The sequence below is a fragment of the Ostrea edulis genome, chromosome 6, assembly GCF_947568905.1.
Source record: "Ostrea edulis chromosome 6, xbOstEdul1.1, whole genome shotgun sequence".
Taxonomy (NCBI): Eukaryota; Metazoa; Mollusca; class Bivalvia; order Ostreida; family Ostreidae; genus Ostrea; species Ostrea edulis.
This window is the reverse complement of record NC_079169.1, coordinates 56,206,583-56,221,990: the sequence shown is the minus strand read 5'-3', so window position 1 is coordinate 56,221,990 and position 15,408 is coordinate 56,206,583. Positions and strand designations below refer to the sequence as shown.

At 34.3% G+C, this 15,408-nt stretch overlaps 1 protein-coding gene across 4 annotated transcripts in view; it reads left to right on the top strand.

The window, feature by feature from the left end:
* Positions 1–15,084, top strand: part of LOC125645465 (uncharacterized) — a 131,159-nt gene extending 116,075 nt beyond the window's left edge. For 2 of the 4 annotated variants that reach the window (XM_056140156.1, XM_056140157.1), the window contains exons 56-68: positions 2,104–2,229; positions 2,493–2,627; positions 2,741–2,867; positions 3,064–3,138; positions 7,291–7,368; positions 7,772–7,847; positions 7,939–8,029; positions 11,391–11,461; positions 11,547–11,678; positions 12,242–12,358; positions 12,757–12,908; positions 13,490–13,628; positions 14,001–15,084. In XM_056140156.1, coding sequence (XP_055996131.1) covers positions 2,104–2,229; positions 2,493–2,627; positions 2,741–2,867; positions 3,064–3,138; positions 7,291–7,368; positions 7,772–7,847; positions 7,939–8,029; positions 11,391–11,461; positions 11,547–11,678; positions 12,242–12,358; positions 12,757–12,908; positions 13,490–13,628; positions 14,001–14,210 — 1,529 coding nt within the window. In that variant the 3' untranslated portion in view covers positions 14,211–15,084. Of the gene's footprint in view, positions 1–2,103; positions 2,230–2,492; positions 2,628–2,740; positions 2,868–3,063; positions 3,139–7,290; positions 7,369–7,771; positions 7,848–7,938; positions 8,030–11,390; positions 11,462–11,546; positions 11,679–12,241; positions 12,359–12,756; positions 12,909–13,489; positions 13,629–14,000 lie in introns of those variants that run through there. The other 2 variants (XM_048871005.2, XM_056140158.1) reach the window with 2 other exon arrangements.
* Positions 15,085–15,408: the final 324 nt, after the last annotated feature.

Below are 15,408 nucleotides of genomic sequence, written 5' to 3'. Positions count from 1 at the left end.
ATTATTTGATATTTGGTATATTGCTTTGTCATAACGAGTTACATATCAACTTTGAAATTCGTCTCAGTCCGTTGATTTTTCACTAAGTTATGGCCCTTGGACTTAGAAAAATAGCATGAATTATCAGCTTTCCGGAATTTTTGTTGTTGTTGTTGTTGTGCTTGCAGATATTTATTTTGTATTTGGCACATTGCTTTGTCATAACAAGTTACAGATCAGATTTGAATTTGATCTTGGTCCGTTGAGTTTTCACTAAGTTATGGCCCTTGGACTTAGAAAAATAGCATGAATTATTAGTTTACATCCAAGTTTCTTATTTCTGTAGATAAGAGTACTACACTTCTTCTAGCATAGTAATACAACAATGTAGCTAAATTATTCATGATCACCTACATTTCACAGTTCATTGACTTGGTTAAAGACTTGAGCCTAATAATGAATTGGTGTTGCTAAAACGCGGAACGGAAAACGGAACGGAAAGCAATTTAAGAATTAGAATGATTAATGTAGATAAAATTACGCCAAAAATCCGGGGGTTGGGGGGTTCAATGATTGATATGCGTAAAACAACGAGATAATTCATGATCTTCTTAAGTCAACAAGTTAAACATCTTGTGTTTGATTTATTATTTGTTAACTAACAGAGAATTAGTGACCGCAGCACTTCAATCCTAAATAGGGAGGACTTCTGGCAGTTCATTTATAAACTAAATTCTTGAATAGCTTAACATTTAGATTAATAATGAGATGAGTTTTATTTCCACCCAAGCATAGATTCTGCGTTAGCCTTTTAGCTATTTCATATATTATGCAATAAATCTGTTAATTCCTCTTACTATGGGTCGTAAACTTCACCCTAGTTTACATTGGTTCTGTTTAAAATCTGTCTTTTTCGCTGTATCTCTTCAGTTTCAACACTAATCCGCAGGATATCGGTAAATGTACGAACTTTCACATAGGTTCACCCCAAATGAGGCAAACCTTTTTTCCACACCGGACTCGTTCGCTTTAAAATTTGATGCGATACAAAAATGTATATTGTAACAGGTGCAAAACTAAATTCAAGTTCAGTTATCTTAAACATATCTAGTTCGATTAAAAGCACGTTTAATTTTAAAAGGCGTGGTTTGGGGAAAATTGTTCAAACAAATTATTTTACACGTATCTTTTACAATGTTGTTTTCGGGGGTGGGGGTAACTTTTATTCATTGCATAGGCTCATGAAATATTTTCTTAAGGTATCAGCCAAAATAAAGTAATAAAATTTAAAAGGGGTTCAATTATAATTCAAGTCTTTTTCAGTGTGTTTATCTTATTTTTCTTCATTTCTGAAACAACATACTGTCACAATCGGAGGGTGGGGGTGGGGGGTCAAAGCCCGGAGAAAAGATGGTACCAACAAGCGATTGGTAAATATTTTTATTAAACTTACTATGCAAAATATTAAGAAAATGCACATTGGTACATTCATCCAGAAAATACACCGTTTTAAAATACATGTACATAATAATGCATTAGTATGGGGTATTAATATGAAATAGTGGATTCTGAGGATGACTTCCTGTTCTCTCTGTAATTTCTGCTTCCCTTGTTCATAATAAGCCTTTTGATTTTACAAAATGCTGACCTCCTCATAATATTATTGCATAAAATATGTTGCGTTCCGTTCCGTTTTCCGTTCCGCGTTTCAGCAACATCCATAATTAATTTGGGGTTTTTTCCCTGGTCTAGTCTTTGCTCCTGAATAGTAGCTGATTTCCAACCATTCCTAAACTGGTTCCCCAATTTTCCCTTTTACCATAACCTACATAATGAACTTCGAATAGTGGTGCGGTCTAGCAATTTTTGCGACTGAGTAGGGGACTATGCAATACTCTCAGAACGCTTGTTTAAAATAAACTCTCTAAAAGATTTTTTTAAAAACAAAAACCAACCTAAAAGATATTTTTAAAACTGCAAGAAAATCTAAAAAGCACTAGCGCTTTTATGTCATAAACTTTTGATGCTTTACAGTACAATGGATAGAGGTCTGTTTTGATTATGTATGGTGATACCAACGATCGTTTGAATTCTTTTGTTTTATACTTACTGTTATTTTGACAGCTCATGCACTTGGAGAACGCTGTAGCCACTCTATGCAGTGTGTAGCAAACAACGCCTCTTGTATTAGCAACAGATGTTCATGTCACAGAGAATACTACATGTTTGATACAGTCACATGCTCGGAAAGTTAGTACCATCAGCAAAATTTTAACTCCTTTATACGGGGACATTTTCGCCCCGTTTTATTTTTGTCTTCATCGTAAATCGGAGTATTCCAAACTGGGGAACATTTAATGGACTCATTACACTATTACAATACAACTTGTTTGGAGCGAATTCAAATTAGGATGAATTCGGTTTTACACAATATACAGTATTGTTTTTCAGTAACTACCAAAAAACGCTACTAAATTTTTTATTTACTTCTATCAATTTTTAATTTATAATAGAAAAATCCTGGAATTCTTCCTGCTCAAGAAGTGACGAATGCAAAACTGGATTTTGTGATACTGAAAAATCTCTGTGTAATTGTCCAACCTATTCAGAAATTGACGTCCAGACTGACGAATGCGTGGGCAGAACAGGTAACGATGAAAGGTTTTCATCTTACTGAATACTGTCTTTGAAATTTCTTGCCAAGACTTTTATTTACTAGAAAAGGTAATCTGTGTAGTTACCTGTCAGTTTTCTATTGAAGGATCACAGCAACAGGACGATAATTCAGCAAAGTTGCTGGTACCCCTCCTTTTGATTTTCTTCTTACTTATCATAACTGTGATTGCAACTGTCATCGTCGCTAAAAAGAAGGGATATTCATGTATCATGTAAGATGCTTCTATAGTAACTTAAAAGCTAATTACATCATTTGACAAACTAATTTACTAGATATGAAAGGTAGATTTTTTTTCTAAAATCGTTATACTTTTGAGTAATCAAAGTTTTTGCACACTGGAAGAATTGCTGATAAACGAAAATAGATATTTAATGCAGAAGTTTAGTTTCTCACTTTTTTTTTTACAGCTGGCGTCCCGGAAATGATGGTATTTTCTCTTACTCCTATTCGGAACTCATGTCGGCAACAAATCCTTTATATGGGTAAGCTGTAGAACGCCACACAGCGCACGGCTACGTTGGTTCATAACAACTGATAACTGTCTTTTAAGATTACCTAGACCAATACAATTTGTTAAATGCGTTAAAGTGCACTTGTAACATATGTCTTTGTAGAAAATAAGAATATTTCTTTTCACTCTCAAGTGTAAGGGCAAAATGCAAATGATAATGTATGTCATAAAACGTCCACTGGTGTGTTTAGTGTGATATATCTATGTAGAGGAATGTACTTAAAAAAGTCAGGGGCATGGAAATGATTTTATTACAAAATATTAATTAGTTATTTAATTGACAACATGGTGGTATTTAGTCCATGTAAAAGACAGCAACGACCCCCAAAAACTGGTTGAAAGATGTATTTGAGATTTCTAAACTTTTCATTTTCAAAACAAGGTAGATTCCTGCTTATGCTACATGTCACGTAACCTAACTATCAGCGTGTCGCTAAAGTTGACGGCTTCGGTGAAAAAAACAACAACCCACTTTTATGACTAAAATTTATGTTCTTTCTTCTCTGTACTTGTTTCCTAAATCGGTGTATCATTAATGAATGTCGGCGTGCAGAATGCTTTGATATACTTTTTAGAAATCTTGGTATTCTCACCTCCCCCAAATGGCTATGACAAGTGTATTAACAAAAACAAATGTGGTAGTCTGATTTTATATAAATACAAAGTAAAGATATCTCTAATCCACTTACCGGTATGTTTTTTAGAAGATCTTTATTTCTATAAAAAAAACATCTATCAATTTCAATCGATCAAAAATTTATTCCATGCACCCTAAAGCTTACATTTTCCACTATACGGTATACGTAGGCCTATATTTTTATTTTCTCTCTTTTTCATACGCCCGGTTTTGGTTTTTTTTTTTTTTAGAAGGGACGTATTATAGTACAGTGATGTCTGTACATCCGTCCATAAACTTTAACATTTTTATCTTCTCAAGAACCACATGGCTAATTTCAGCAAAACTTGCCCGCAAAGCATGCTTGGAGAAAGGGGATTGAAGTTGTTCAAATGATGTGTCACGCCCCTTTTGAAGTGGAAATAATTTTGAATTTGTAAAAATGTTGTGACACGTTTTAAAATCTTTTCAAGAACCACTGGATCCACAAACTTGGCACAAATCGTCCTTGGGTAAATGGGATTCAGCTATATCATATCCCTAGTAGTGTATCAGCCCTGATACACCTATTTTGGCTAGGGTGAGACAGCTGCAAGTAGGTACATATTATGTAGGGCTGTCTCGCCCTAAGGGCCGAGATATCTCTGTCTCGGCCCGTTGTCAAGGGGCTGTCTCGCCCTCAAATTTCAAATGGCTATTTCTTCTTTAATCTTTTGAAATCTAACATAACTACATGAAATAATGATGTTAGACACAATTTTTTTTCAAATATAATACTTTCTTCCACGACAACATTTAATCTAAGCAGAAAAATTAAATAACGTTTTCAAAAACAGCGCTAAATTGTAGCGAGTGTCTAAGCAAAGGGGGGTAACCCAAGTAATAAGTGTTTATTTAGAACAATAACACGTTTAACTTCATTTAAAAACAATTAACGTACTAGGTGACGCGACAGAAAACAGTAGGAGGATTATGGAGGGTGATACTGAAGCATTTTGACATTTTCATAGTGACCGAATATAGAATGAAAATTTCAGAAAAATTCGGTTTCCGGATGATAACTCAGAAAGTTTAAATCCGAATAAAATGATACTTAAAGATATTGTTATGTACCAGGTAAGGAAGATCCCTACTGATTTTGGAGGAAATAGGTCCAAGGTCAAGGTCACAGTGACCGAAAATAGATTGAAAACTTCAGACAAATATGGTTTCTGGAGAGTAACTCGAAAAGTTTAAGCTGAAATTAGTTCTTCACAATTATAAATATGCCACATCGTTCCTGACTTTACAATGCATCCCATGCAACTCGGCTCATGCACCCCTGGGTGCATATATTGATTTTTTATTATTATTTAAGGAAAAAGGGTTAAAACACCAAACAACTGATGGTTAAATCTGTACCAACTTCTGTAAATAGAAATTACATATGTATATTAATGATATTAAAAGGTGAAATTGAAAAAAAAGTTTCTTTACAACTATATATAAAAAATGTTGTTTTTGAAATTCCGGATGGAAGATTTATCTTTCCTAAAAGAGCAAGATCCAAACAACCTGGTGCTTTTCGTAAGTAAATTATACAGTTGGCATATATTTTCGTCCAAAAGCCATAAAACTTTTCTCAGATAACTGAGAAACGATACAGGAAGAAAATATAAAATGTTATTGTAAGAATAAACTTTTTTGTACAGAGTTTTAGTGCACACCTGGATTAATTCATGTATACATTTGAATATGAGCAAAGCAGTAAAATAAAATGCATGTGCTGTTAATGCGTATAATATTGTCAACATAACACGCTACAACAGTAAGATAAAATAAAAATTTTAAAAATTTGAGGAAATAGAAAAATATATGCAGGCAACAAATATTTAAAACACAACTAAGACTACTTAATGGAAACTTTTAGTGACTGCAATATTCCATTTTACAGCATTTTGTATTCTATGTAACTATTTACTTTATTTAGATGTTATGCCAATAAAAATGGTTAGTCACGGTTCTTTAAGATATGACCTTAAAATCCCGTGTCACGACAGACGTTGGCATGATAAATAAAACTTAGCACTAGGCCTATGGCACTTCACGTTCTCCCTGCGCTTCTAACGGCATCGCTTTGTTTATGAACAAGTTAAGGTAGATCTATACTTGGCCTTAAATGGACTAGATCATGAAAAATTGCCTTTATAAGATAGATATATATTCCAGTAATAGATAAACATTGAAAAATATATATGTTAACTTGCTATTTTCATCGTTATTGCTTCTCAAAAGTAAGCACCCCATCTACATATAATCAGCATTAATGAAAATGTACACCTCCTTCTAATTTTCTTTATAATAATTATTTTTTCCAAACAAATGGGCTGTAATAAGCAACATCATCGTCGGAAACCCACGGTTGATTACGCTTCGTTCCTCTCTCCATCACCCGACGGCCTTTGAGTAGGGCTCTTTATCGCGCCACACCTGTTGTGACACGGGGTATCGGGTTTTTGCGGTCTCATCCGAAGGACCGCCCCATTTAGTCGCCTCTTACGACAAGCAAGGGGTACTGAGGACCTATTTTAACCCGGATCCTCTCAAAAGAAATATAATATTATTATTATGATGCTGGTGGAAATATGAATTGGTCACCCCTATCCCATCCGTCTCCCCAACTTTGTGATGCTCCCGTAATTCCAAATGTTGAACATGGACCGTTTTAAAACTTTTACATACATGAATAGTCAATGTACCTCACGGACATGTACAAAGAAATTGACACGCCCTCATCCGCCAAAATGTTGTCTTCTCCAACCGATTTTTTTCTAAAGCTGAAATAATCTTAGCGCCCCTCCCCCCTCCTTTTTAAATACAAAAGTTGACCTCAGCTGATACGAACGCCCTGGAAGGCATTCATATTGCCATGTGAAAATCAAACCAATATCGTTAAAATACCCCATTTCAGAAAACGGACGCGTGGTTCCGCATTGTGTGAGTATAGGTCTACTTTAATAGTGCCTGTATCTCTCCTTCAATAAATCGTTGAAAAAAAACTACAATTAAGTTTACCTTCATGAAAAAAGGAGTTCTGTTTGCGGTTTCCTACGCTATTTGTTACACAAGTAAATCAGGGTTTTTTTTACCGGAAGATAATGGAGTTTCACCGGAATTACCGCCATTATGACGATGGCTCATTCCCCCTTAAGAAAACAACCTAAGCAATATTTCCTGAAATATCTAAAGTAGGGCTTTCATATTGTATCTTGTGACATTATATCGTGGTTGAATCTTGACCCTATAAGACTTGATTGGGGCTACAATATGGGATCAAAATTATATAGAAATAAAGATTGCAAAATAATCTTTTTAAAAGCACAATAGCTGAACAATAATAGATCCAAGGCGACTCATGTCAGTGTTGAGACCCAAGGACATATTTGTTTTACAAAATATATATTTACCAGATCATCATTCAAAACTGAATTAGCCATGGACACAACATAATACCTGTATTTGTTTTAGGTTCAACACAGAGGAAAAGAGTTCACATCGAGGTTCTGTTATATCCATTGATTTCTCAGGAGATAGTGAAAATCACAGGTACATAAAATTTAGAAATTTATTTCAAAATCAAAGATTATCTCCCTCATGCATAGCTCTTATCCTTAGAGGAATTCGACTCCAAGGTTGTTGGGTTGGTTTTTTTTGTTGTTTTTTTTTTTGGCACTCCTTTTTTCCCTAAAATAGCTCTTGCAAGTTTATTATTTCGGATTTCAAAAATTTCGGTTGAGCATCACTGAAGAGACATTATTTGTCGATATGCGCATTTGGTGCATCAAAATTGGTACCGTATAAATTTTACGTTTATATATATATATATATGTAGATAGATATAGATATACATACATACATATATATATATATATATATATATATATATATATATATATATATATATATATATAAGAAATTAACAAATTTCATTGGTTTCTTTGATTTGTAGAATACGTCTCAGTAATTTTGTGGAAATCTATGGGAACATGCGTGATCGTGAAAGATGGGCGGAGGAAGAATTTAAGGTATTGTAACTAACAGTATCTAACAGTAAACATCTTTAACTTACCTGCACTTTGTCATCATACATCTTTCTAAGAGTATATTTCTAAACAGAATATCCTGCAGTCCAGTAAACAGGGTTCAACTGACATAGGAGCAGCCTCACAAAACAAACATAAAAACAGAAATAGAGACATCTTACCATGTGAGTAGTATTCTGTTCTACTGTGAACTACTCTGAGGATACATGTCTATCTCCCAGAAATTTTCAGCGGATTGTTGTCCAATTAGAAAGTAAAATCAAAACAGCTGTTGATCAGCATATCGAAATGCAGTGGCCAAGGTAATGTTATGTTGGGTTTTTTTTTTTCTTGACATAAAAATGCAATGCATAAATTTCAATGAATTTTCTAGCATTCTCACCTTTTACTTTCCATAAATTTGATTAAACTCGTTCAGCAAGTTACAGACCAGTAACAAACAAATCAAGATGCATTTTTACGGAAAATGTACTACGATTTTTACTACGCCGTTATTTTACAGGAAAATTAACTTATAGCATCCAATAAACGCTGTCAATTAAGAAATATAAGTTAAGTTAACAATGCAGCCTCAAATCAAATTAACATGAAGGTTTAATATTCTTCTTTTGGTGAAAATTGCTTTCATTAGACCTGAATGAAGAAAATAAACCAGATTGCACTGGCAAACACATATCTGTTCCCTTTAGCCCTGCAGAGTGGGTTCTGCCTGTTCGTCTTTCAATTCTACACGGTAATTCTGTGTCCACTGTACATCGTACTCTTTTTGTCTTCAAGCTCTTTTCTAAAGGTACGTTTCACTGTTTTCCAATTATAGTAGTAGGCGGTTCTTCATTGAGCATTCGTTTTCGAAAACAGCAGGGTGTTCCGATAACAATTGCCGCTAAAATGACAGTCAATTCGAATAAAGAAAAGTGATATTTCAAATTGTCCAGATTACAATATCATTTTACGTATTTTTAAAGTGATAAGGACTCACGAATTATAAGTGAGGTTAGTTGTGTTTAATTTTAGCTTCAAATTTACGCGTTTTATATTTCTTTGGTAATTTTAAAATCGTTTAAGATCGATTCTGCAATTGTTTGCTACATTACGGGTAGCTTTGGTAATTTTAAAATCGTTTTAGATCGATTCTGCAATTGTTTGCTACATTACGGGTAGATCTATATGGGAGGCAATCTAACTGTGGTGAGGGCCTGTCCCGAGTTAGATTATTCTAACTAGTGTATATACAGTATGTAACATGTCGGACATATTCATGATTCATGTGGAAAAACGCAATATAAATAAATTCGTCAAATATTCTAATTTTCGCAACAACAACAACAAAAAAGACACGTTCACCATTTGACCACGTTGATCAATGATTAGCGGAATCAGAACATACGAGAATTTGGTCAGATAAATTATAATTGCAAAAATGATTTCGCTAATTAAAAATTAGCAATAACGTCTATTAATTCAACAAACTTAATCATTGTAATACTACAAGCACACAGGACATATCAATATTTGAAATAAATCGGATTTTGTTCTGCAACATATACATATATATATATATATATATATATATATATATATCAACATTGCGTATTGGTTCGCTCTCTTTCTCTCTGAAATAAAACACAATTCTGACTGAGCGATGAGGTGATGTCCAGACCTCGCCTACTACATTCTGATTGGACGACTGTAAGTCAAAACAAATCACCGAAACTTTTTCTGAAATCTAAGCTCGAGAGAAGTTTACAGTAAATGCAATATGTTGTTATTGAATTTTTATATTCATCGTTTTGATAACGTTCACCGGTATGTAAAATGATAAACGCCCCTGAGCCAATTTTGAAAAAGAATACCTGCATGCTATCAGTAAAGTACATGTATATGTCATCTGAATAATGTAAAGCTAATATTTACATTCATGGACGAAACCTGAATTATGCTCATTTGTAAGACGTAGGTTACTTTGCTCCATGACGTGTGAATGAATGTACAAGTTTTCCCAGATGAGGGACATACACGCATAGTTTCAGTGTGAATTCTTCTTCCTCTTCTCATACAAAGTATGTCCGGGCCATCACGTTTTCTGACCTTTGATATTGACATTCTCAATCATCAACTTCCCATATTTATGTCGCAATATTCCATTATTTATATCTCTCAACTGTGCCGCTGTGACCTAGAGGTTAGAGGGTTCGTTCCGCTTGCGGAAAGCCGAGGTTTGAATCCCGGCCGCAACAGACCTAAGTCGTTAAAACAGGTAGGGACAGTTCCATCGCCAAACGCTCGGCATCTGGTGTGACTTATGTCACGGGTCCTCGGAGATGACCTTAAAAACGGATGTCCCGAGTCACAGTAGGTGTAACACGCTAAAGAACCTTCACTGATCAATGGCCATAAGCGCCGAGCAAAGGCTTAAATTTGAAGCCCTTCACCGATCTTGGTGATGTCTCCATGTGAGTGAAAAATTCTTAAGAGTGACGTTAAACAAGATACAATCAATCAATCGATACGTAAGAGCTTCTTCTGCGTATGGTCAGTTTTTAAATGGAGGCAAGCTACTGACAAACAAGTTGATGGTACAGGGGTTCAACAGTCTCGACTAAAGTCAGCGTTTCGCAAATTCAATGGTCGTTACAACGATCTAGTTTATCAATACAACTTACCATTGGGTCAAATGCTGTCTGATGTGTTTCATACCGATTGTTAGACCGTTCTTTGCACACTGATTTTGACTACGGATAACTATGTATACCTGATCAGGATGTTGGGCTCACAGCTGGTGTGACCGGTCGACAGGGGATGCTTACTCCTCCTAGGCACCTGATCCCACCTCTGGTGTATCCAGGGTCCGTGTTTGCCCAATTATCTATTTTTGTATTGCTTATAGGAGTGATGAGATTGATCACTGTTCGTTATGTTCACTTTTCATGTAGAGGTCAAATTATAAAAGTTTAGGGTATTTTTGTGCGGACCAAATTTTGATATTTCTTATGTGTATATTATACTATGATAAGGTAATGTGTCTTGTACCATTATTGATAATCTTTGGATTTTTGGGATATGTTTTGTCCGGACCATAACTTTTTTGTCTTTTGACATTGGCCTTTAATATTTGTATGGTGGTAAGTTTAATTTACTATGATGTGTTCATAACACAGAAAGTGAAAGTTACTGTTAATTCGGATAAGTAATAGGTGTAGGCAGGATAAAGAACTCTTAGGTTTATCGAATGGTACGTAAAACAGCATACACTATACAGACATCAAGAATCATCGCAATGACATTTTTCAATCCACTGAAATTGTAACCCAAAATACTCAAGTAATATAATGAGTTTTATGTAGTGGAATGGAATTGGCCGCCACTGGAAATATTCTGCTCACTTGAGATGTTGCCACTGAGGACATGCTCATAAGTAAATGTAATATGATCATTATTGTTCACATTCTAAGGACTACTGCATATCTTTTCGTCATATAAGTTCGGATATAGAGGAATACAATGAGTTTGTCATTTTCATTTCAGATGACTACAACCGCTTGAGAGAATCTGGAACAACCAGTGTTGCAGACTACATCAACGCAAGTGTGATAGAGGTCAGAGCAATAACATGAACGTTTTCAGACAAAAGACAAATCAAGTTGTGTATAAAATTGTGTATTTTGATATTGTCTTTAACAGGGTCTGCACAGCCATTATCCCTACTATATCGTGACACAGTATCCCCTCGTATCCACACAGAATGACTTCTGGAGAATGGTGTGGAAGCAAAGAGTCTCTTCTGTTATTGGACTTGTCTCCAGCAATGAAAAGGTTTTTTCCTTAAGCCCTGTAAACGACTGCAATAAGCAATAATCTTAGATAGATAGAGATATCTTCAGACGTTTTACAAAACAATAATATAGATGTTATTTTATTGTTTTGTAAAACGTCTTAAGATATTTTACTTTCGTGTTGCATTGTATTTGAATTTCGATATGTAAAGAGCGGACACTGAGAATTATATATATATATATATATATATATATATATAGATAGATAGATAGATAGATAGATAGATATACGACACGAACAATGTAATTATACAATTTTCGGTTCGACCTCTCCCTTCTTCAGAACGATTGAACAATTGTATAGAAATGAAAACTAAATAGGAATGCAAACTAACGCCAAAACTAAATTGCAAAATCTGATATCAAACAGACCGTCTACATATGAAAATTATGGAGTATAATTGGGGTAATAAAAAACTTCTGTTCTGAACGCTCGTTCGAATTCAAAACGTACGTGTTTTTTTCTTTTTTCTTATAAATCTAGTGTTTATAAGCCATATCACTAAGATATTTATTGCTTTATTGTATCTAAACTGTTTTTAGGAAATTTACTTTCCAACGAAAACGGGTATGATCAGGTCTTTTGGCGACATCAAGGTGCAAACATTGTCAACATTAACAGTCCATAGGTGTACGTTCCGGTGTTTGAAAATTGTAAAGGTGAGAATATATTTTTAAGTTACCTGAGTCTCTAGGCCGGGCCTTAGGGTGACCTTTTTCGACTGGTGATTGTTCGTCATCGTCCGTCAAATGTTAACATTTGCATATATTTTCTGTTTTGTAAGTCCTTAGCAATGTTCATAAAACATAGTATGGGGGATCTATGAAGGAAAGGGAATATTTTTATCAATGTCGTCACTGAAACCTTAACCTCTTAGTGGTGGCTTCCAATTTATCTTTGAATATATTTTTCTTTACTCGAGTACATCCACTGTAATATCGATGGGGCCCCGTGTTTAAAATTAGAGGTATTATTTGCTAGATTTATGAATACCAAAACTTCACAATTTATCTGCTTAGTGATATGAAATGTATCTTGATTGAAATTCCAATTCCAGGGCGCAAAGAGTCACACAGTGAATCATTTTCAGTCGGCATTCCTTTCCAATTTCACCAAAGATGAGTGTGCCGACCTAGTGAATCTTATAAATCTTGTACATTCCAATGCAGAAGATGGATACGACAGTAGACCAATGGTCATACATTGTTTGTAAGGACATTTCTATCCTTTTAATTTCACTCTTGAATTATAGACAATGTCTATCCCTTTTCTATTATGAACCTCTCACTGTAGCTCAGTGGTAAAGCAAGGGAGATCATAAGTTCGTGCCATGGCCTCGTCAAACCTATGATGTAAATATAGGTAGTGATTGCTCCCTTGTCAAATTCTCGGCGTTTAAATGTGAGAATCACGGGTCTTCAGGATATCACATTAAAACGGAGGTCCCATGTCACGGCAGGCGTCGACATGTAAACGAACCCTCACTATTTCGCCCCTGAGCGTGTAGCATAGTTTTAAAATTGTGGAGTGCGAAGCATAGGTCTAAAACTGTGGTACTTTACCTACACCTATTGACGTCTAAATATGATTGAAAAATTATCGACCAGATGTAGAACCACCAACCAGCAAAATGTAATGTGGCTATATCATTTTTGTCTATAAAGTGTTACTTCAATTCAGTTATTACTTTCCAAACTTAGATATACATGCATTGGTATACTAGTATGTGTATATATAGAGTGCATTAAAGTGAATGTTTTTTTCATAAGACATTTATTGATTTCTATAAGGAATGGAATTGGTAAATCGGGATTATTTGTCGCCATGGATTACCTCCTCCAGCTCATTAACAATGGAGATACTCATGTCGATATTTTCAAGCTGACGCAAATACTCATCAACAATCGAGAGAAATTAATAGAGAATGAGGTATATAATCATAATCCCTAATGGAAATTAATACTCAATTTTTGCAAAAGGTTGTGGTTGATTTTGATAAATTCATGATATTATGTTAATCATTATCTATCACCATTCACCAACATTGGATAATAGCAGCATTTAGTTTCAAGTAAAACATAAATTTGTGTTGTTCATCAAAAGGTATGATTTCTGTCAAAGCTTGTCTCGAGAAGATTTAAAAGATCGTTGCATATGAACTAATGGGGTGTAATTCTTAATTGATGATTGAGTTTCGGTATACGAACATGTGCAAGTGTGAACCGAAGACTCCTTGCTTCAAATGACCAAAGAAGAATACTTCAGAAACAATGTTTATAAATATATTTGTTACATCCACAGACCCAATACCAGTTCCTGCACGAGTGTGTAGAGTTTTACTTGGGGCACAGTGAACCGAAAGAACCTCAGAAAGTTTCCTCGGCCACGGTAGAAGATGATGGTGATTGCTTACTGTGTTTATCTCTTTACTTTCATTATCTGGGTGTTGTAAACATACCCACATGTTTTGTACCTATGAACAAACCGAATTTTCCTTTTCGCTATCAGTAATAAATAATTTTAAAGATAAAAATACCTTACAATTTAAGTCAATTTTTTTTTATAATATTAGCATTTGATTTGATGACATTCATGTTAATAAGTTTTTAAGAATTTCATTCTTCAAATACTCACAAACTGGGTGGTGACTGAGCATCTATGATAGATAAAGCAACAATCGAAGTATTAATTCCTGTACACCTCTTTAAATTGATTGTTTTAATCAAATGTGGTATATATAAAACATCGTCATTTTAAGTGTTGTCATTTACTGCTCTAGATAAAAGTAGAAATGTGATATTTTAAACGTTATTTTTACATAGATACTGCGCTGATAGAACTTTCACCGACAGACAAGAGGACATTTTTCTCCAGAAATTAAGGAGTGTCTTCCGTGACCAATAGACGAGACAGCTATTTCCGCATCATGTCGTCCCACAGGAAGTTGAGTTTAACTGTGGTGGATGAGGTCATCACTTAGCAATTGAGCTTATTGATAGTAATTCCGCAAACAACTAAATACATTTATGAATGGACTTAATTCTCACCTAATGTTTTTTTTTTTTTATCATTTAGGAACAAAGTTTCCTTTATTTTTATGAAAAGCATAGCAATATCTAGAAATCCATTGATGATTTAAGATTTTACCTTATTGAGTACGAATTTAAAAAAATCAACACAATAAATACATTTATTGTTCATCCATAGAAAACTAGTGTATTCATCATATTACATGCTATAGCATTCATATATACTTAGCAGCTTTTATAGCCATTGTATATGCAGATTTATGTACATCAAATATATTCACCTTATATTTTGTGTATGTTACCTTTGAGTTTAAATTTAACAATTTACCCTATGCCGATTAAAATCAAGCATTACTTGTATGTGTTTTATTTTGTAATAATTTTATTTCGGTTGTGATAAACAATTTGATTGGTTGATCGACATTCTTTACATGGTGTAAAATGCTAAGCTATTCATTTTCGCCATTATGACACTAGCAGAAAACACCACTATAGTACCAAAGAGTATATAATCTTCAATATAGGTATTTATTTAACAACATCAAATTCAAATATCATATGTAGTTAAGATGCAAGGTGAAGATAACGAACAGTGATCAATCTCATAACTCCTACAAGCAATACAAAATAGATGTAAGAGATGATCTAAACTTAAAATTGAAAAACGTAACGCATAAAGA